This window comes from Molossus molossus, unplaced genomic scaffold (genome assembly GCF_014108415.1).
Source record: "Molossus molossus isolate mMolMol1 unplaced genomic scaffold, mMolMol1.p scaffold_m16_p_8, whole genome shotgun sequence".
Taxonomy (NCBI): domain Eukaryota; kingdom Metazoa; phylum Chordata; class Mammalia; order Chiroptera; family Molossidae; genus Molossus; species Molossus molossus.
Genome location: NW_023425402.1, coordinates 94,964,984 through 94,987,343, shown reverse-complemented (window position 1 = coordinate 94,987,343; position 22,360 = coordinate 94,964,984). Strand labels below are relative to the sequence as shown.

General features: G+C 37.1%; 1 protein-coding gene across 2 annotated transcripts in view; it reads right to left on the bottom strand.

Annotated features, from left to right (window-relative positions):
* Nucleotides 1–22,360, bottom strand: part of UTRN (utrophin) — a 466,391-nt gene that overhangs the window by 39,795 nt on the left and 404,236 nt on the right. For both annotated transcript variants that reach the window (XM_036248256.1, XM_036248257.1), the window contains 4 exons: nucleotides 17,400–17,485; nucleotides 12,738–12,895; nucleotides 10,822–10,988; nucleotides 5,719–5,830 (listed from right to left, as the gene is read on the bottom strand). In XM_036248256.1, coding sequence (XP_036104149.1) covers nucleotides 5,719–5,830; nucleotides 10,822–10,988; nucleotides 12,738–12,895; nucleotides 17,400–17,485 — 523 coding nt within the window. The remainder of the gene's footprint in view (nucleotides 1–5,718; nucleotides 5,831–10,821; nucleotides 10,989–12,737; nucleotides 12,896–17,399; nucleotides 17,486–22,360) is intronic.

Genomic DNA, 22,360 nt, shown 5'->3' with positions numbered 1-22,360 from the left:
CATATTAACCAATATCAACAAGCATATGTTTGAAACTTGCTTTAAAGGTAACATGCATTTGCTTAAAAAATGCAAAACAAATCTGTCTTAGCTGTTATTAAGTTATATAAGCTGTTTCTCACTGAGGTATTATTTTTCTTGTCCTCCCCTCTCCCCACCAAAATCTTAACAAAACTATTAGTACAAATTAGTCCTGTCCAAAACAAACATGTAAGCAGCAAATGTTGCTGTGGCTCCACCCCGACAATCTGAATGCCGAGAGTAGCTGATGTTACTGACCTTTCTGGCAATACAATTTTGCAAATATCCCTTCTTCCCAGGCTAACTGAGCTAACAAGTCTCTCAGACCACCTTCCTATGCTGGCCAGACCTTCAGTTCCTGATATATGTATTGACCGGTGGGGAAGTACTCCAGTGCCTTTCTCCATTTCTTCTTTTCCCAACATGGATTGGGCCACAACCTCTTACCAGATGCACAGTCTTCGTTTACCTTTCTGTTGTGGACTAGTGTGGACTCTCTGTTCTTCTACTTATGAACACACTTCCCTACATCTTGTTCATAACTGACAGTTCAACCTTTCTCTTTCAATGAATCCTGATGCTCCCATGACACCTTCTCCCCTACAATCATCTCCATCATAGGCTGTATAATCTCTCCCTCACAAATGCCGAGAAAAAGGGTACACACCATTTTCCTCTTAGCATGAGCCTGATCACCCACGAAACCCAATGTGCCTGTACACTCCCCTTTGACTCTACTTGATCAGACACAGTATCATCTGTCACTTCTAGGGACTGATGATCTTCTCAAGTCCATCTCATCTCTATAACCTTCCATGTCCCACTTCACTCACACACTGGGATATGGCCACACCTCAGGCCTCATGTTAACTCAACACATCTTCCAGTCCCAAATCTACCTTGGAGAAATCTTTCACTGACTGGGACCTTCTGTCCCTTGCTCCTACTTTTAAAATATAAATAAATCCCTTCTTGCCCCCATGATCTTGATTTCTAGCCCCTCAACCCACTTTGGGATTTCTTTAGCATGGGGATAGCCCAAATTCATGTCAGTATCATTAACCTCTTTGCATTCTTTACTCCCTTAGCCTTCAACTATACCTACCACCTTTAGTTCCAAGGCAGCTGAGCAAAGATAGAGTCACAGACTGCGAATCCTTGCCAATTAACCTCAGCTGCACTCCTGTGCCAGTATAGCAATCAATTCACTCAATTCTTGGTGACTCATGCTTGCCCCCAGAAGCAATTCCAAATGTTTTCCACTCTCCATCATATGTAACCCTATCCAACCCTGTAAGCAATTGCAAAAACTCCTATAAATCATATGTAAAATCATCATTCTCTCTCTCTAAAGGACTGTCACATGTTGTAACATACAAAAATGTTTCTAATTTGAATTCAATTTAGGTTATTTGTAGCAGAGAATATAGATGATTTTTAAAAAAGATCCAATTCGGGTAATTATCATTATAAAATTAAATGAAAAGAATATAAAATGTAGCTACTTTTAAAATGAATGATAATCCTCAAATTCAAACATGTAGTGCACAGGTAATAAGAAACAATTCTCACTATTATCTTGATCCATAAACTTAATCGTTTTAAAAAATATTGTAGTCCTTTGTTGAAATTCTCCACATAGAGGTCTTCTTCTCTTCATTGTATTTTCTCTATATCTCCAGCCCCCAACTAAACACCTGGTATAAATATCAAGGGCCCCACCGAATATAATATTCCAGCAAGTATACAGAAAACACTGTTTGCTTATATGCTAAATTGTGTAAATAGTTCCCAAATGGAGTTAAATAGAATCCATGCCACTAAATTTGAACAAATCATTTACCTTCTTTAAGATATATACTTTTTCTTTAAAGTGAGAATGAGTTAGATGATCCTTTCCAACTTAAATAGTCTATAATTGGTATTTATAATTATACTAATATAAATACACAGATATGAGTTCATTTAGCTTAATGGACCAGAATTAACCAAGCATGGTGAAAAAAAGGGTCCTCAAGGAATTAAAAAGACAATTGAGGAGGCAAAAGCACCACACACACATACACACAAAATAAAAGATAACATTGACTCAAATATTAACTGGTGAAGTAGAGGCTGTTGGCAGAAATCACACAATGGCATTGTTTGGGAAAGGGGAGAATAGAGGAGCTTGGGAAGATTTCACACAAAAAGTAAGCGTGGAGCTGTTTTTGTTAAAAGGTGGGATGGGAGTGAACAGAGAGAATGGTGACAGGCATTAAATATAGTCTATCTCATGTTAGCTGTTTTAAACTCTTATTGAGCCTAACGAACACATTCTTAAAAGTAAAAAATTTGCACTGCAGAATGATCAGGAAAGATACGAGTTAAAAATTATTTCTCAGAAAAATTCCACTTCATTTCCATATATAAATGTTTAATTATCAATTTCATAAAATACCTTCATAAATTATGATAGCTAATTCATACACCATTAGTCTTCCTACATCCAAGACAAACACTGTCATAGATAAATAAGCTGATACGTTCCAAGAACTACTTCTGGAGCTTTGAGGGTTTAAGATAAGGCTTATAAGCTTCAAAAAGCTTTTAACATAGAAATGTTGAGATTCAGCTAAAAAATGGAACTGAAAGGGCAAAGAGATCAAGTCAGTAATGCGACAAGAGCCCTATCCTAGCTACAAACAGAGATGGCTGTGAGAAATGCGAAGATGGAGCTCTGGATGGAAGGGTCTGATCCATTTAATACTCAAGCAGTGTTTATTATCATTGCACAGACAGTTTGCCAGTTGAGCTCATTTTCTAAGGCAGCCATCAGATGCGTTTGCGGAATGTTGAGTAAAAGATGGATGCACCACAAGTAAAGCTCACTTAAAAGAAAAAGAATGAAAAGCTGTTAAATCAAGTAATGAGTTACTATTAAATTCAAGGCTATGTCTTTCAAAGACTCAATTAACATGTATTTCTAGTCATTTTATTAAAAGTTGTGGGGTCAAATGCAGAAAATAGCCAGTCATAAGAGATGATTTATGAGTAGGATGCTGATTAAGATTACTACAAAAACTTCAAAAATGGGCAAAGGACTTCCAAAAGCATATCTGCAGAAAGTGAGTCAACCTGTACAGAACAGGGGAAGCTGTAATCTTAGACATAACAACAATGATTTGGGAAAAGACTATATAACAAGAAGAGTTTTAGGTAATTTACAAATTTAACTTAAAATGATAGTTGGAGAGGGAAATTCATCAATGTATCAAGCATGCATCCATTGGCCAATGACTGACATGGAAGAGATGTATATTTCAAACTCTGTTGGTTTTGCAAAATTATTAGGGATTATTGTATACAAGACCAAGAAAAATAGTAATTTTATACATCTTTGGCGACTTTATACATTTTTTAATATGTAGGCATTTTTATCCATCTTTAGCATATACTTTAACATATGCTCTATGAGTTTTCCCATTTTGACATTAGCTCTTTATACAGTTTCCTAAACTTCTGGCTATGATCACGTGAATGTTAATACTAGATTTCTTCCCAATCCAAATCCCTTACAATGACCCACAGGATTCTCCACAGTTTGATGCCTGCCTTTCCTTTTAATCCCTTCTTCTGGTACTCTCCTTTCTGTGGTGGGAGAAATTCACTCTGTGAAATTCACTCGTTTCTTGTGGTCTCCGAGTCCTTTCCACTTTCTTCCTTCCCCCAGGGCCAGCTCCCAGATGTGTGACCTGTGTGGCTGCACAGGGTCCTGCACTCAGAAGAGCTCTGAACTTACCTTAATGCTCTGCTTTTTCCCTCTTGAAAATGGCAATACTTTTTTAACAAGGGGCCCCAGATTTTCATTTTGCTGTGGTCACTTCAAAGTAGCTAGCCAGTGCTACCTATTATACCCCGCCCCTTGCAGAATATGCTCCACTCTCTCCTGTGCCCAATCATGCCAACCCCTCTGCCCCTCCAGACCACCTTGTGTGTCTCTTCCCTCCACGAGTTCTTTACACAGCTGATTCTTCTTCATCCTTCAATCTCAACTCAAATTGTTAACATCTCAGGAAGATTTGCCCCGATTTCTTTCTTTAAAGTGCCTCCTCTAACCTTCCATCTCATCATACACTTACTCCTTTAAAGGCACTCACTACTCTGTGATGATCTCATTTGTTTCCTCGTTCAGTTTCACCGATTCCCCTCCTCCTAAATGGAAAGTAGGAGAGGCGGAATCGGGTCTGTTTTGATAGTACATTGATGAATGATCAAAGCTAAGAACAGTGTCTGACACATGGTTAGCAGTCAATATTTTTTGTTGTGTGAGTAAATATTTATCATAATAATACACGGTGCTACACACATTTTCTTGGGGGATTTTTTTTCCTAGTTGAAGTCACTGTGCATTTTATCTGGGTATTTTATCTGTTATAATTCTGCAACATTGTCTAGAGGCTCCCTCTCCACATACAGGCAACCTATTTATTTGAGGAGATACCTAAGAATGTGAGATTTATATGTGTATATTTTATAAGTCTTGCTGCCTTTCTGTCGATTTTTGATCCAAAAAGTAACTCAATTCCCTAAACCAAAGAAAATGTATAGCTCTATGAATAAATTTTCGTTCACTTTTTGGAAGGAGGCTAAAAAATAGCTGTTGACAGAAAATGAGGATAACTTTGGAAAACATGGCTTTAGAGCGAAGGAACAATGAGAATTAATATCCAGGGCTAGTGAGGCTGCAGTCAAATTAGGACACGAACCAAATGTGATAATAATATGGCACAAACCTCTTTTGGAAAATAACTCAACATGAAGTATTTTGGCCATGAAAATGCTCACATTTATCCACTTCTAGTACTTTATTCTATGGAAATATAATTTACGAAAAATAAGGAGCTACCTTTACAACCATAATAATGAATGTTGTTTATAATATCAGAAAACTGAAAATAAGCTAAATGTCCATATATAAAGGAATGGTTAGATAACTTAGAGTAATTCACTCAATTACATATTCTGTAACAAGGAAAAATTATACTGTGTGACAACAGAGGGGAAAATTTATTATGCAACATGTTCACTGAAAACAGCAGAATCAAAATTATATAAATATAAAAATAAAGTCTTAAAATCAGAGACATGAAGAAATATCAGAAGGTAGCTTATTCAGGAGCTAGATTTATAGGTTTTATCACTCTTCATTTTCTACATTTTTGTTAATGTAAATATGTAATTATGAAAACATTTTAAAGATGTCTAAAAGAAGCACAATTTCCCATCACATAGTATCATTTTCAATGGGGTTAGCATAAGCTCTTAAAAGAGTTTTGCTGCCAAGAAAGTTGTTCAGAATCAAAACACAGGTGTTAAATAAAATCTAATTAACTTTTCTGAAAAAAGCATAATGATTCTTTTTTGTTTGTTTGTTTTCTGGTACATGCCCCTAGTGGGAACCGAACCCAGGACTTTCTGGTCCGCAGGCTGATGCTCCAACTGCTGAGCCAAACCAGTCAGGGCTATAATGATTCTGTTAATGAATACAATATAGATATATTTACTTAAAAGAAAACAAAACAACAAAAATATTGTTAACCAATCTTAAAAATGATCCACCCCCCCAAAGTTGTCTACACTGAATTAATTTTAAATGCTAGTTAATTCAAAAGCAATATATTAAAACAAACCAACAAACAATGGCTCAGTACTCACAGGTATACAATATTCCACCATTGGATAATGTAACTTGTGACCTTTCGCTGTTCGACCCGAAAAAAAGCAACTCTGGCAGACATCATAGTTAAAATGCTTTAGGCTTCTGTATCTGGAGAGAAGAAAAGAAAATTCATTGGCTTACAAGCCTGTATTTAGTCCAAATCAATCACTTTTGGAAGGAATTTCATTCATCCAAATCACCACAAAAGTATATTAGTCACAAATGTGGAATGTGCTTAGTGACACTGTACACTGCCCTTCATTTACAGAATCTGTGGATTTTCAGTTCTTATGAATCAGAGTGGAAAGCATCTCCCAGATCCTCCATCTGCCAGAATGGCAGGTAGTGACTAAGAACATAAATACATTCGTATCCATAGAGGAGGAGGAGGAGGAGGAGGAGGAGAAGAAGAAGAAGAGAAGAAGAAGAAGAAGAAGAAGAAGAAGAAGAAGAAGAAGAAGAAGAAGAAGAAGAAGAAGAAGAAGAAGAAGAAGAAGAAGAACAGGACTAACAGAATAAAAATGGAAACAAAATGTAAAGGGAATGTAAGGTTAATAATGTAAACCATTAAGTGCTAAGTAGCTTCTAAAATGACCTGCAAAAATCACTTGCAAATCAATCTCAAGAAAATAAATCGGCATATACTGCATCCAGCTCATTGTGGCAGGGAAGCAACTGGTTTGAAGCGTTCACCTATGCTAGTAATATTTCTTGACCTATCAGCATGGCTTGACGAATGTGACGGACGTCTTGTCTTCTAAATGGAGTTTTGTTTATTTCTGAACACTGCTTGGCAGAAAGCCATTCCCCCTTCTTCTGTGGCACCAGCCCCTGTGCTATCACTGGGCAGCGTGCCCTGCTAAAAATATGTTTTTCAGTCTCTTGCTGATGGTGGTGACCAGTGCAATACAAGTCAAGGTCACTGGCTGGGTTTCTAGTTGGGATTTCAAGGGACTGACTTAGTTGGGAAGAAGCATGGTCCCACTCCTCCTTCCTGGAAAGTGAACCTGACATCACTAAGAGCCATTCTGATAGAGGGACTGCATGGTGATGGACGGAGACCACACTGAGGGTGGTGAACACACACTGCAATATACAGACGATATAGTACAGAATTGTACACCTAAAACCTATATAATTTTATTAACCAATGTCACCCCAAAAATCCAATTTAAAAAGTAAAAAAGAAAAGAAGGGGCATTCTGTTAGCATGGGGTGACCTTGAAGCCACCTGTTAAGGATGACAGCATAAAGAACTATGAGAAGAGGGGTGTCAGTCAAAGGGTACAAACTTGCAGTAATCAGAGGAATAAGTTCCAGGAATCTGATGTGTAGCATAGTGATTATAGTTAATAATACTGTATTATATACTTGAAAGTTGCTAAGAGAGATTTTAAATGTTGTCATCACAAAACAGAAATGGTAATTATGTGACATGTTGCAGGTGTTCCCTAACACCAGGGAGGTAATCATTTTGCGAAAAGTGTATCAAATCAACATGTTATGCACTTTAAATATACACAGTGTTATATGTCAACTTTATCTCAATAAAATGGGAGGGGGGCAACAGACCCAGATGACAGGGAAGCCACCATTCAGTTCTGTCATGGATTTCTACCTTGGGACTCTTTTTTTTTTTTAAACATAAAAAGAAACTGAACTTCTAATTTGTTTATGCTTCTATTAAGCAGCTGTATGTAATCCTAACTGAAACAATCCCCAGCTTGTAAAACATTCTGCAAATCCGAGATTTCATTAAAATTTAATTTGGAAGTAGTTAGAAGAAAACTGTAGCAGTATTTATAAAAGTTCAGGGAAAACAAATGAATATATATACATATATATGTGTATGTATACATACACATACACATATATATGTATGTATGTATATATATATATATATATATATATATATGTACATATATTCAAAGTTAACGTTATTCCACAATGCCCATACTCCTCTCTATTTCTGGAGTTGGCTTTTCATTCTTCCATGTCGCTCAGAGAAAAGACAACCCTTGACCTAAGAGCTAATCTCCCATTCTATCTTGGCCCTGGTTTTACTATTGGAGTTGTTCTTACATTATTTTTTCTATGGATAATCTTTGTGTAATCATTACGTTAATTAGTTTGAAGAAACCTTTGCTTGGTCTCATCCCTAAACCAGATACTGATTCGAGACCTGTTTCTCTTCCGTTCAGAAATTTAAAATGTTAAATGGACAACGTTCTCAAAATAGAAAACTGGGGAAATATATATGCAAATAAAAGGAAGATGATAATACTGACACATTTTCTTCAAGTTACAGCTAGACTCCCTGAGCAAGTTGTGTGCTCATACTAACCTCCACGTTCCTGAGCCTGAGACGTGCCTTCCGTCCTTGTGACACGGAAAGACCTCTGCTGAAACCACCAGTGAGTTCTCCTGAATCAAAGGTCTGTCCTCACATACGATGTTTAGAATCTCTCTGTTGCACTTAACATCTCTACCATCTTCCAAAGCCCTCTTTCTGATTTCTGCAACACTATGATTCTTTACTTCTCTTGAGAACCCAGATATATTTCTTTGCTTTTATACTGCTCTTATCAACCTGGCCTTCTACTGAGCTAATCACTGTTCAGGCTTTTCAATACCGAGTGCAGTATCACTGATAGGCTGACCTACTATCCCACTAATGTTTATTCGGTTTTGGTAATAATAAAAAGAGCTAACATTTATTGAATGCCTGCTCCTTCTGTGATAGGTACTGCCCTAGTCACCTTTCACGTATTAACTATTCTCTGGAGGAAATGCTTGCAGGATTTGAAGTTGAAGATTCTCAGATTCAGGAAACTCAAGTAACTTATCCAAAGTGACACAGTCGAGCAGTAGATTTGGGTTTCAAACCTAAACACCAGACTCCAGAGCGAATTCTCAATACACCGCCTCCTGCACGTCCTGCTGTAACCTTGACCTCCGACCACTTATTGGGTCAACTCTACATCTTTATATTAGGACATCCACATATAAAGTTTACATTAAACACCTGAAATTCAACATTTAACATTGTTCGTCTTTTATAACTGCTCTTCCAATGTTCTCTTATGAAATATTTCAAGTTTATTCAAAAGCAGAGAGTATCACATAATAAACACCCATGTACCCACATCTCAGCTTTGGTGGATCATGTTAGGCTACAGTTGTTTAAGGTGTTTTGTTTTCCATTTAAGAAATAAAGCATTAGAAGTACAACCAAATACTAATAACGTTTAGTCTTCTGTCCTCTCCTTCACTCTCTGTATCCCGCCCCTGAGGAATCTGCTCCCTCCACACCTCTCTGGCCACAGAAGGGCTGTATGTGGCAGGTTTCACGTAAACCCGTCTCAAGCCAGTCCATCTGGATGTTTCCTGTGGGTTCACATTACTCTTTACATGTAGCACACTATTTTTCGTCTAATAATCAATGTCTTCAATCAGTTGTTCTATTCAGTATCATCTAATTGCTTCTTAATGTCAAATCTCGCCTCTTCTAAAAATCTAATCTGCTTTTTAAAAGAAAATACCATAATGACTCAGAGAATGAATCCCAGAGGCAGAAACATTATATTTGAACCCCAGCTTTGTCTTCACTTATTGGATATCTGGCCTTGGGCAAGTTGCCTAATCTCCGAGTCTTAGTTCTTTCATGTGTAAAGTAGAGATAACCTACCGATTTTACAGAGTTTTTATGGAGAGTAAATGAAATAAGAAATGAAACATGTTTTAGCACAGTGCCTGGCATACATACAGACAGCACTTGGTAAACAGCAGTGACCATAGTTCTGACGGTTATATCTCATTTGGATTATCTGCCCACTCATAGCCTGAGCTTGTTACATCCCGGCTATTCCTTTCCTCTGTCCATCTGGCTACCAGGTGCTTCAAACTTAGCCTCTCCAAGAAACCTGCTGCATTTGAATGTACCGTTTCCATTTTCCCCTTGCGGTGTTTGGGTCTGACTTCCCCGGGGGCACCCATCATCCTGGCCGTCAGGCTCATGCGGATTCTGCCTCGCACTGACCGCCTGCCTTCCCAGTCTTTCAGATCGCACCGCCTCACTGGGACGAGGCACTCGGAACTTGTCACACTTTAGACTGGCTCCCCAGCACACTGCGAGGGAAGAACTGGAAATGTACACTCAGTTTCTTAGGTTACCATCCACAGAACGTGCAATGATACTCTTCATACAAACTATGACAGTAACGTCAGTCAATGAAAGCTATTGGTTGAGTTCGGGATATACTGATAACAGGTGCTATATACCACAAAGCCAATCCTAGCCGTAGATTGACCCTCCACGAGCGAAATCACCATCTTAGTTCCTTCCTCTTCAGGTATGAATGAAAGGCACACACAAAACCTTGGGTTCCACTGCTGGGAAGGCTTGTGGTATTTCTTAGCTGATTTCCAAATGAAACGGGGTTACTTTCTGGGTTCCTCCCAGAAGAGAAACAGACATATTCTAATGCAAACCTATCTTAAGACAGAGGTGCAGGACCATGGCAGCCAAGGCACTTCACCTTGGGGCCAACCACAGACGCTGCACTCTCTGCTTGGGGACCCCCGGCCGAGGCATCTGACATGGATTACATTCATGTGTGGCGCTGAGCAGCGCTCCTTGTGGGGGTAAGAGGGTTAATCTACTTCACACCAAACTTGGCAGAAATAAAGCAGAGTAACCACATTACTTCTCAGTTATTATTTATTTGCTCTCTGCTTACCAAGTCTGACCCCAAAGGCCTCAGAGAAAAAAACGTCACCAAACCCCATCAGGGCCAATGTATATAATGAGCTGTGCAGTTACTGCACATGGACATATCTGTGAAATATGTGCTAGAAACTCAGAAAAGTCTTTGGTCCTGGAGCAAAATACTATCAATAATAGTAACAACGAGCTTAAGCTTTATGATCATGCTGTAAGAAGAAATGCCATTTTTAGAGACACGGAGTATGCTGAGCATCTCATTTTTTTAGGAGGCAAACCCCCTAGTGGGAATGGATGGAAGGGATGATTGACACGCACTAGGATGACACATACAGAATGGACGACCGTCTCCCGCCTCCGCTGGTGGAGGTATTACCTGAATCCGACAATTGGACATTCTTTACAGATGTTGCATTTGGCCTGATGTTTCGCAGTCTCGGCTGCTGCCACTCGATGTAAAACCGGCAGCCAAACCATGGACTGTGGTTCCAGATGCATCCAGTCTATAAACTCTTTCACACTTATCTCTGGCTTGTTGTTATTCTGGTGAACAAATAAATACATTAAAAGTGAAGAAAATGTCCTCACTGAAATAGTAGCACATGTTGTTGCTTCATAATATTCTGAAAAACCTGTGCACAATTAAAAGAAAAATGAGTTCTTTCCAGGCAAATCCTGAAACAGTTAAGGTTCTTCAAGGAATGAAAATTCTAGAATTTAGAAAGAGGAAAGCAGAATTTTTCATATAGGAAGAAGGAAAAAATCCCAATACCTTTACATATTCAGATTTTAAAAAACAAAAACAATACCTACAATATTCTAGGTGTTCTTTTCACATATACGCTTTAATCCCATAAAGCTCACTCATCTAAGACAGTAAAAATCTGTGAAAGTAAAAACTCACTGATTACTTTCCAAACTTGAAGGTCATTATAAATGCTACATAAAAACTGTTATTTTTGTGTCCTGCTCCAGTTATAACAGCACACTGGGGTCATAGTACTAGGAATGTACTTGGCAAGATTTCAAAATTAAGAACAAAGTGTATGAAACATCTTAGTCCCCCTGCAAATCTTACCACTAATTTCTTTTCATATGTGCAAAATGAAATTTGTACCAACATCTTTCTTCTGCTGTTGTCAAGGTCATTCTATGAACCAACATGTGGGAAACTATATTTAGAATTTCCAGTTGGTATTTTTGTATCTCTAAAACAAGAAAAAGGTCTATTATAAAATGTAATAACCCATAACATCAATTCGCCTTAAAGAGATGGTGTATTTTTTTTTCTCTGCAATGATAAATCACTGAATATGCTTTGAGAAAATATCTGTAGGCTGTATTTTATGCAAATGTACAATAGCAGTAGCAAGACTTCTAAAATGCTTTATGTACAGTAAACATTAAAAAGAAACTAAAATGCTTTTCCAGTTAACATGGGTAACTTAGACCCGTATGGCACTTGGTGTATCGTGCTCCTTCTGTGCATAAGTTCACAAAGAAAAGACCTTATTGTAATAACATTTAAAATTCATATATTTTAAAAAATCTTTCCTCCAAGGAACTCAGGGCTTTTTACTAATTTATGGAGAAAATATTTATTGAATAGCTGTGAAGTTCAATGCACTGTGCACTGGATACAATAATAAAAAGATAAAAAATTGCCCTTGTTTATAAAGCTTAGGTTTCGATGGAAGAAAAGAACTAAATAGGCAATTATATGATTTAGCATGCAATTATAATTGTAATGAGCATCCTATGAAGGCAGAGGAGATCCAGGTGAATATAGTGAGACACGTGACCTCATCTGAAGGGTCAGAGACGGGTTTTCAGAGGCGGTGAGATTTAAGCAAAGACCGAAAGAACAGGTACGGATCGCAATGAGAAGAGTCTGTGGGTTAGAGGGGATGGAGGAACATTCTGAGCAGAGGGCCTATGTCCAAAGGCGCTAAGGCAAGAACAGAGGAACTAAAACATGAGGGCAGAGAGCAGGGAGCAAGGAGACAAGTGACAAAAGATGAGGCCAGGGCCTGGGCAGGGCCAGACCACAGCACTCAGACAGCACAGGTTACAGATTCTGGATTTTATACATTGAGAAGCAGTAAGTCTCCTTGAGGCAGTAGCTATTCCTGGAATCAAATATGCTGTAAGAAACAAGGCACGAACTTACTGAGATGGTACCCGCTGTCCTCCACCGTTTGGCTCCAGCCCAAGTTCCCTGTTCCATTTCTTGGAACATTCTCAAAACCCTTGCTCAACACACCCTATACACCAGGGATCCTGTGTGTTTACCTGTTGGAAACAGCTGCGAACACTGGGTTCAATATTACTGCCTCCAAAAGCTGCTACCTCTCCCAGCTGCCGGGGGATCTGGATGGCGTCGTGAAGCAGGAGGCCGAGCTGCCTCTGGTCGCACATCTCTGTGGGGCCGGCCACTTCCTTGAAGAGATCTGCAGGGCGTAGAGGCAGGAGGTTAAGTTCCACCCACCTGCAGTGTTCTTTGACATCTCTCGTTGTGGGGATTGGACAATGTAGATTTAAAAAGAAAAATCCATGGGGACCGGAATCGATTCATTGTGTCCTGAATTCTGACAACCTTGATGTCCTGTGTGCTCGTAATCAGGAACTGGGTAACTACATGCTTCTCAAGACAACGTACTGTGGTACGTCAATACATGTAAGTAGACCAGTAACTACAAATTTCCTTTACAAATGGTACGATAAACACGTGTGGGTTTCATTCAATGGCTTCAGTAAGGGTTTCTCTTCTTACTGAGAAAGACTGAGCCGAAACAAAGCTTTATCATGACTTGTCCAAGGAGGAAATGCGCCTTAAGGGGCAAATCTTTACATTGTAACAGCTTTGCTTCCTAACTCGTTGTGGGCACTCCTACGTTTAATATTGTATTAAATATATATATTTACTTCTTTAGAGACTATCATACTCGAGTCTATTTTATATAGACACATTAAGAAGTACAAGCAGGTGTCTTTTATTTTTAGGTTTATTTGTTTTAGACCCAATTAGTCTCCTTCCTTATTAGTTATAACAATTACTTTTGTTTTACTTCATTTCATGGAATAAAATACATTTATTCAAATTTTAAGGACATATTAACAAAACTCATGCTTACTTTCACATAGTTCTTTAGGCATTTCTATGCATTAAAAAAGACCCACTAATTTATTTTATAACTTTCTTAATACAATAAAATTAAAGCTCTTCTCTCTTTTCCAGTATTGGCTTGTCTTTTATTCACCACTTGGGACATTTTGAAGATTAAAATTATTACCTTGTTTCTAGCAATAAAGCTAATATGCTTAAATAAGTTACTTTAGGAGTAGAGAGAAATTTCATATATAAGCAACCCACTTTGTTATAGAAACTAAAATTTTTTGGAAAGAAATTTCCCAGTTCTGAAAATTCATAATCACACAAACTCTAAATGATGTGAAGTTTCCAAAAACAGAAGAAAGTGGAGTAAATATTTATTGAATCCTAAAAATCATTTTCAAAACATACCCAATAAATCAGTTCAAAATGCATATTCCCTTTTTTTTTAAAGGGGAATCATGCTACATCTAACACTATCAACAGTGAATTTTCAAAACTACTGAACCAAGCTCAGTAATATTGGCACAGTAATTATAATGAAATATGACTTTAATTATAAGTATACATAGGAAAAGCAAATTCAATTAAGATAAATTTAATTTTTATTATCATTTGTTCACTTATATTTGGTTAGAGTTCTACTTGTTTCTTTCCATTTGTCAAAATATAACTATCATAGCCAGAAATATTTTTCCAGGATTCTTACTATGATGCTCATTTTAAATCTCTCCTGGGAAGAGTCCTCTTAGGAAAGAGAGTTGATGCACATGTATAATAATCTGTACAGAAGACTGCACATTTCCAACAAGACCAACTGTACCCAACTTGCCTCTTTGAGGCAGGTTGTGTTAAGGTACAACTACATGCAAAACATAAAAGATGAGCATTAACATTAGAAAGTTTGACATATTTCTAAATTGTTATAGAAGTTCACATTTTGTATGTTCCAGTCAGAAATAAAAAGGAGTATGAGAATGTGGGAACAGGTCAGAGAAAAATCACAATCTACAACCCAAGTTCCAATAAATTAGCACAGAAGGGATGCAAAAGGTCACTGAAAAGGATCTGAGGGTTTTTGATGAAGCAAAGAAGCCACCAGCTATATGCAGGAAGGCCAGGGTGCTGTTAGAACCTAATCAAGGGACATTCTCTGGGGGCATGAAGAGACGGGGAAGTGTCACCAAGCTGATGACACTGACATGCACCATTGCAAAGTCGATGTTCAGACAGATACCAGATAACTCAGGATGGCACTTTTGCCATTGAATCTGGAAAGCAAATTGTCTTGAATATTAATTCTACAATGAAGTAATAACAAGGAAGTGTTCGGATATCACTGGGAAAATCAAAACTGGAATCAGAATGGCTAAGGATCTCAAAGTAAAATCTAAAACAAAACAAAGTAAAATTTCCTGAGTCTCGAAACTGCCCAGAAAGATTTAGATTCAAGATTTCAACCCAAGAAGTTTCTTATTTAATTAAGTCCTAAAAGGCATACTTCATGGATTACATCAAATGTCAGAAAATTTCATTTCTCCTGCTTTTCCTGCATAATCTAAAATTTTAATGTAAAATTATACAGATATTAAGTTTCCCAATATTTGTAAACTGTACAATTTACAATTAGTGGGTCGACTGTGTACAAGTGTCTGACATACCCTCCTCAATTTGAAGATTATACATTTCAGAAATATGTTTGAAAGTATGTGTATAGATAAAAGACACCTTTTATATATAACATTGTGTATAATTTGTTTTTTGTTGTCATTGTTATTGTATAACTACAGCCATTGGGTTGTAGCTCTTTCTTTTGTTCTCAGGTTACTCCCTGATAATCAGCTTAAAAAAAAAGAGAGAGAGGCGGGAATCAGAGATGTAGGAAAACAGATCACACTGCTGTTGATGATTCATGATAAACTGTGCGGCAGAATTTGCGTTCGTTTCAGGGTAAGTTGAGCACTGTGACCTAATTGTTACTTTCCAAGAACCCAACATTTTTTTTCAGGAGCACATGAAAACCCCAAAACACAGATGAGAAAAAAGTCCCTTTCTAATTGCGGTACACTGATGCTTTTGTTCACATTTTCCTTTCCCACTCATTATAGAAATAACTTTCTTAGCTTTGAAAATGGTTATCTTTTGACAAATATGATGCTGAAGATGATTTAAGTTCTGGATAAAGTGCCACCAAACAAAAGCCCGTGCAAAGCATTTTCCTATACTAGGTTCGGTCTCCACGAAGGATTGAGCACCTGCGGATCCTACGATCAGCTTTTCCTGTCACAGAATCTGCATCCTTCACTGACATTCTTGTAAACTGTGTAAGAAAAACAAGTTTTCATGACCTAGACCTAAAATGGAAAATCCATCATCTCACAGCCATCCCAGAAAGTAAACTTTTTATTATTTTTTTTATTCTTATGTTTTTCTTTATTGATTTTAGAGAGAGGAAAGGAGAGAGAGATGGAAACACTGATGAGAGCAAACATCCATCAGCCGCCTCCTGCACGCCCCCACTGGGGATCGGGCCCACAGCCTGGGCATGAGCCCTGACCGGGAATCGAACCACCGGCCTCTCGGTACATGGGCTGACGCTCACACCGGCCAGGCTAAACTTTTTTTTTTTTAAAGGCTGGGGTAAACTTATTTTTTTTTTAAAGGGTATGTATGTTCACATAAAATGTAAAACTTAAATAAGTTTATAGGATCCGTGATCAGATAGCCTCTTGCTTTCGGTATCTCTCCATTCATGAAGTATCCGCATCCCTCTCCCCCAGATGCATGGATAAATCTGTAAAGGATCACCTAGGCATATGTACCGCAGGATCAAGGAACTCACATTTTATGGACAAAATTAAATCAAAAGAAATTTTACAGTAGTTAAGAGTTTGAAGACAGCAGCAATATCTACCCTTCATTCAACCACCACCTTTCCTAGGTACTTTTCACAAGTCTCTAATTGTTTTCAAAGCAAGAATCACTAGCTTCATTCTTTAGCAGAAGACAAGTCACAAAATTTCAGTTTCCTGAAGCATGAAATGGAAGTAATATTATCTCTTAGCTACAGTCCGTATTCAGTGGGATCTTGTAACCTGCCCAAAGTCACTCAGACACTAAGTGGTCGAGCTGAGATTTGAAGGCAAGTCTCTCTGGCCCCTGAGACTGTCCTTTTTCCAAATGCCGAGATGCCTTTTGATAACTAACAGAGAAGGGACACCACTAATTTATTTAGTGAACAGAAACAAACATAACAAAATAAAAGTATTTTTATCACTATTTTTCACACTAGGTAATTATTTGTCTAACTACATCTACAACGGTTCTGGTCCAACTTGATTTTTTTCCCCAAGTACTGGAAGTTCTCAAGGTTCAAGTATAAAGGTTCTAGTCCATCTGAACATTTTGTAAGCATTGGAAGTATATAGAAATAGAAAAAGCTCGGGCTTTAGTGTCAGAAAACTCGGGCATCTAATTCTGGCCCCATGATTACTGTCACTGTAGCCTTTGACTAGATTTGTAAGCCAGCATTAATTTTTTCATCTAGAGAATGGAAACCACAATGCCTACATCATTATCGGTGATTATTCTGAGAATTAAATGAGATACAATTTGTAGTTGGTTCTCACTCCTTCAAGGCACGTCGCCTCTTGGTCCTATAGTCAGCTTTTCATTACACACCAGCCCATTTTGTACTGACTCCCAGTCTAGCCTTGACATGTAGAGTTAAGGGTTAAAAAAAGGGAAACTATTATTACTGGCCAATCACATAAAATATATCTCCAATAAATTATCGTTACCATTACTAAAAAAACTATTGGTATAGGAATGGTCTTACATACATCTGTATTTTTCTTCTAAGAGGCCTTTAGAGAGAGATATCAATCCAATCTTCAGACTCTGCACTCTAATTTTTCCAGTCCGGCCCCTGAAATGGTAAGAATCTCAATGTGTTACATGAATTTAAAACAGTATGTAAAATAGTTCTGAATATTTTCTTGAGGGTAAGCCATTAAAAAATAATTGCATCTTAAAGATATAATTTTTCTATTCACGTTTAATAATTAATATTAAACCCACACCATAATTTCACGACATATTTCAGTAGTATATTTGGCCTAGTCTCGAAGAATATATAGCCTGAAGTCACTTTACACATGACATTGAATCAGGAAGAACAATTAAGGCAAAATAAAAACTTTAATTATAAAGCTTAAAAGATTTCATTTTCATAAATACTATGAACTAAAATCTATTTAATAATTATAAATCCAAGATTCAAAATAGATACATATAATATGCATGTAAATTCATTCAGCAAGGTATATCTAAGATCAAATGTAAGAAGACTGACTAAAAAATTATACACTGAGGGCTTATAACTGCTGAATACTCAAAACTCTATTGTCTTTATCGATGTTGGTCTTTGTCAGTGCAGTTTTGTATTACAATTGCAATTATTACACTAGCCAATGATCTTAAACAGACAGGTGTGGAATCTCTATTTGGGAGAGCATTAAATTGTAATTAAATTCAAAAATTTTAATCAACCAACATAAGGAAATAGCTTTACACTATACCAATGAGAGGCCATTTCAATTTTACATATGAGCAGAGTAAAAGAAAAAATTTATTTTATTTTAAAGCAGAAAGTTGTCTTTATTCCATCATTTATCACAGAATTACTGAGCTTCCAACCAAATGTTAGTCACTATATTAGCTCCTGGGGATGGGCAAAGGTAAATGCAGAATCTATCAAAATGAACAACATTATGATCCTTGCCCATAGTCAAGAAAAAAACCCGTATTACTGTCTTTATTATTTTATATTCAAAATCGGTTCCCAGTTTAATTTTTATTTTTAATTTTCTTAAAAGTGTTTTCAATTTACAAGGAGAACATACTTAAACCTATAAATAAAATTTTGCATAATTATATGAACACAAAAATATAGTAATTATGCTATTTAAAAAATAGGTAAATATTTATACCGTAGAACTTTAATTTTAGATAGTCTTATTGTCAAACTGTATTTATATCCTGATCTTACTGATATTTTTAGTATTAATATTAATTGATATCTTCCATTCACAAATTATAAATATTCAGGTAAATTTCTGTATACATACCATGACATATAAAGTATAAAATAAATAAAATAAAAAACATGCTTAGGGATTGGTAAAATGTATTTTCAAAACAATCCCTCATGCCCTGCTGTAGTGGCTCAGTGGTTGAGCGTCGACCCATGCATCAAGAGGTCGTGGGTTCGATTCTCGGTCAGGGCACATGCCCAGGTTGTGGACCAGATCCCCAGTGGGGGTCATGCAGGAGGCAGCTGATCCATCAATATTTCTCTCTCTCATTTCTCTCTCTCTCTCTCTCTAAAATCAATAAAATAAATAAATACATAAAACAATCCCTCAATAGCCTAGAGTCTATATTTATATTAAATTATATCAACACATTTATTGAACCCTTACTATGTATAACATTCAGAATTGACCTATTAAATAAGTAATACTTACATTAAAAAACAAATGTAGATATTACAAGCAGAATTTCTATGTTAATACATATATTCCAGTTTCTCACAATTATTGAAATACTAGTTTCAAAATAACCTCAAACTGAGCTATGCTAGAAATTTTTTTCCACTTCATATTTTTTTAGGCATTTCCTAATTATCACATGAAAACAGACAATGTCTCTTTTCTTTCCTTCAGAAATCAGAAAATTGTATTCTTTGGACACAATCAGACAGTAGACTTGCAGAAGATAACAAAAGGCTGTGTGAGTAGACTAATACATGAATATGGCTAAGGACAAAGCAATCCTTAAGGGAAAAAAGATCAAAATGATAGGCATTAGAGGATGACCCCCAGTCTGTGGTGTCAACACAAGAAAAGAAAATCATCAGCAAGACTACTGAAAATGTCAGTCTTCCATTCATCACGCCATCAATAGTTATGGAAGCTTACTATGATCCCAGCATTGTTCTACATCCCCTAGGGACCAATAGAAAAATACAAGACACAATTTGTACCCATGATACGCTCACATGCTAGCTGGGAAGTGAGACAAGAAAATAACTAATCATAAGAACATATGAAATCAACCTTTATGTATGGAAATAATCAAGTACAAGATAATTGTGGCTGACCAATGAATGACTGGTGATTAGTCTGAGTAGTCCTTAGCTGGACACTGGAGGCATGACATGGCTCGCCTGTCCCAACTAGAAGAAAGTAAGTATCCCAGGAAAAGCTTAGGCAGAGGGATAGAAGGACATGTGTGAGCACCAGTGACGAGACTCATTCAGATGGCACCATCAAGGCTACACTGTTTATAAAGTAGTGCACGTGACATGGGCCAGATGATGGAGGGCTATGATGTGAAAAAAGGCACCTGGATTTGAGAGACAACAGGGCGCTAATGAGATTTATTACTGTGTGGTATAACCTAATACTGAAGTATTGATTCCCTAATAATTTTCATAATTAACTCCTAACATTACTTTAACTGGAAAGATAGACACCCTAAAAATAACATCACACTGCAGCAACTGAGGTTCATATGTTCTGTAGAGACAGAAGAATTTGAACTAAGTATTCTAGACTATTGCTTTCAGTAACAATTTAAATAATTTTTATTTCAGTAAATCTAGACAGAAGACTGTGAAATTAAGACATTTTTTTTTACCCTGGGAAGATAAAAACTGAGTGAGGCTGTGAACTCTTATAAATGGAATCAATTTCATTTTTATTATTTATCGAGACCTTTCTACATATTAGTTTAGTTGCCTTTCATAGTCATCTGTGTGTGGTAAACCAAGCAGATACTTGACCTCAATTTTTCAAATGAGAAATTAAGATGTGAAAAGTGATGTGACCACCAAACCACACAGCAACTAGAAACAAATATTTGGATTCTTGTTATCCACAACAGAAGAAAGGAGATTTAAAAAAACAAAAAAACAAAATTTAGAGTGTTAGGAAAAGTAGGGTACATGTTAAAACTTAACAGAAACAGTAAACTTAAAATAATTTATAAAGTACTATTTTTCCTCCATATGACAATATGGTATGAATAATCAGGCAATTATCAAAACATTTGAATACTGGTACCCTATGTACCGCAAATGTAGAATAGGTGTCTTGTCTCACTGCGTCGGTTTCTTAATTAGTAAAATAAAGAGGGCCGAATGGTAGGTCCTCAGAGCCCTCCTTCTAGAATTCTGTGTTCGCTGTCTGTGCGTCGCTCATTATTTGAAGAGCTGGTTGAATATACTTCAAGAGCTACAAATGCCAGTTCTGGCTTTACCAGACTTCACAAAGTAAGGCAGTCAAAACTATTCGGTTAAAGAATGAAGGTCAGATAACTGAAGGGAGGAAAGGGTGAGATTGTGGTTCCATTTCCAAGGTTCAGAGGCTCGTGGGTCCATTATTTTCTGGTGCATTGGAAGAAGTAGTGTACAGTTTCTATCGGATTCTCAAAGGGAAGTAAAATGGCTTCAAAAGAGTTATACTCTTGTTCAGATAAATAAATAAGTCATAGTCATTAGAGAAATTTGAGCAATCAACTCTGGCCATCATGAAACTACCATCATGTAAGCAACTGTGCTTATTTTCGTAAGGTTAATTCATGATACTTCTCTCCAAGAGAGAAAAACTAGACAGAATAGACATCGTTCTGACCCAGTATATTTCTTTGACATGAAAGGGAGCTACATCCTTGGAAAATTTCAAGATACTGTCTTTCTAAATAAGAAATAGTACCTCAGTAGAGATTTCTCATGTGTTCACATTTGATGGTGGAAAACAGAAATATACGAACATGTAACTCCCTAGAATATGTGTCACAACAATTCACATGCTGCTTCCTTCCCAACTCAGTGACACCATTCCCTTTGGGCTGCCCAATGACAACAGCATTTATATACATATAGAAATCATAGGCTCAATGATATTTCCCTGAAACTCGTGTGTTGAAGTCCGAACTCCCAGGACCTCATTCTGCAACTGTATTTGGAGATAGGACCTTTCCAGAGGGAATTAAGTTAAAATGAGGTTATTAGGGTGGGCCCTAATCCAATTTGACTGTTGTCTTTATAAGAATAGGAGATTAAGACACAGACCCACACAGGAGAGAGACCATGTGAAGACCCATGGAGAAGACAGCCATCTATAAGCAAGGACAGAGGCTGCAGAAGAAACCAACCTGCTGGCATCTTGTTTTTGGACTTCTAGTCTCCAGAACTGGGAGAAAACACATTCTGTTGTCTAAGCCACTCAGTCTTCGGTACTTTGTACAGCAGCCCCAGCAAACTAATCCAGTGTGTTAGAGCCACAGACAATGCTGATCGTGTGATTTGACATCTCCCCCAGTTCTTTCTTTAAATATGGCTCAAGATGTGCACCTCGACCATACACCACAGGGCTCAACGGAGTTCCTAAGTAGCCTATGAATTCAGCCTTCTTCCTGAGATGTAAAATTAAGTCATAGGCTTTGTGGTTAAAACACCTAATTGACCAGCTATTTTGGTGATTTTACTGTAGAAAATGCCTCTTTTGGAGGCTTAAGAAATTGAAAATCAACTTAATAGTACATAATGACTAACAGTTTTATTTTACCGTAAGACAATAGATTTGCATTAAAATAAAATGTATTAAAATATGCCAGGTAGGAATAGAGTAAATCTCACGTTCATTATGGTAACAGATTCATGCTATCAGTTCTCAGGGAATTTCTCAAGAGCCCTCCAGCACACAAAGGCTATTCGATTCCTTAAAAAAAAACTTTA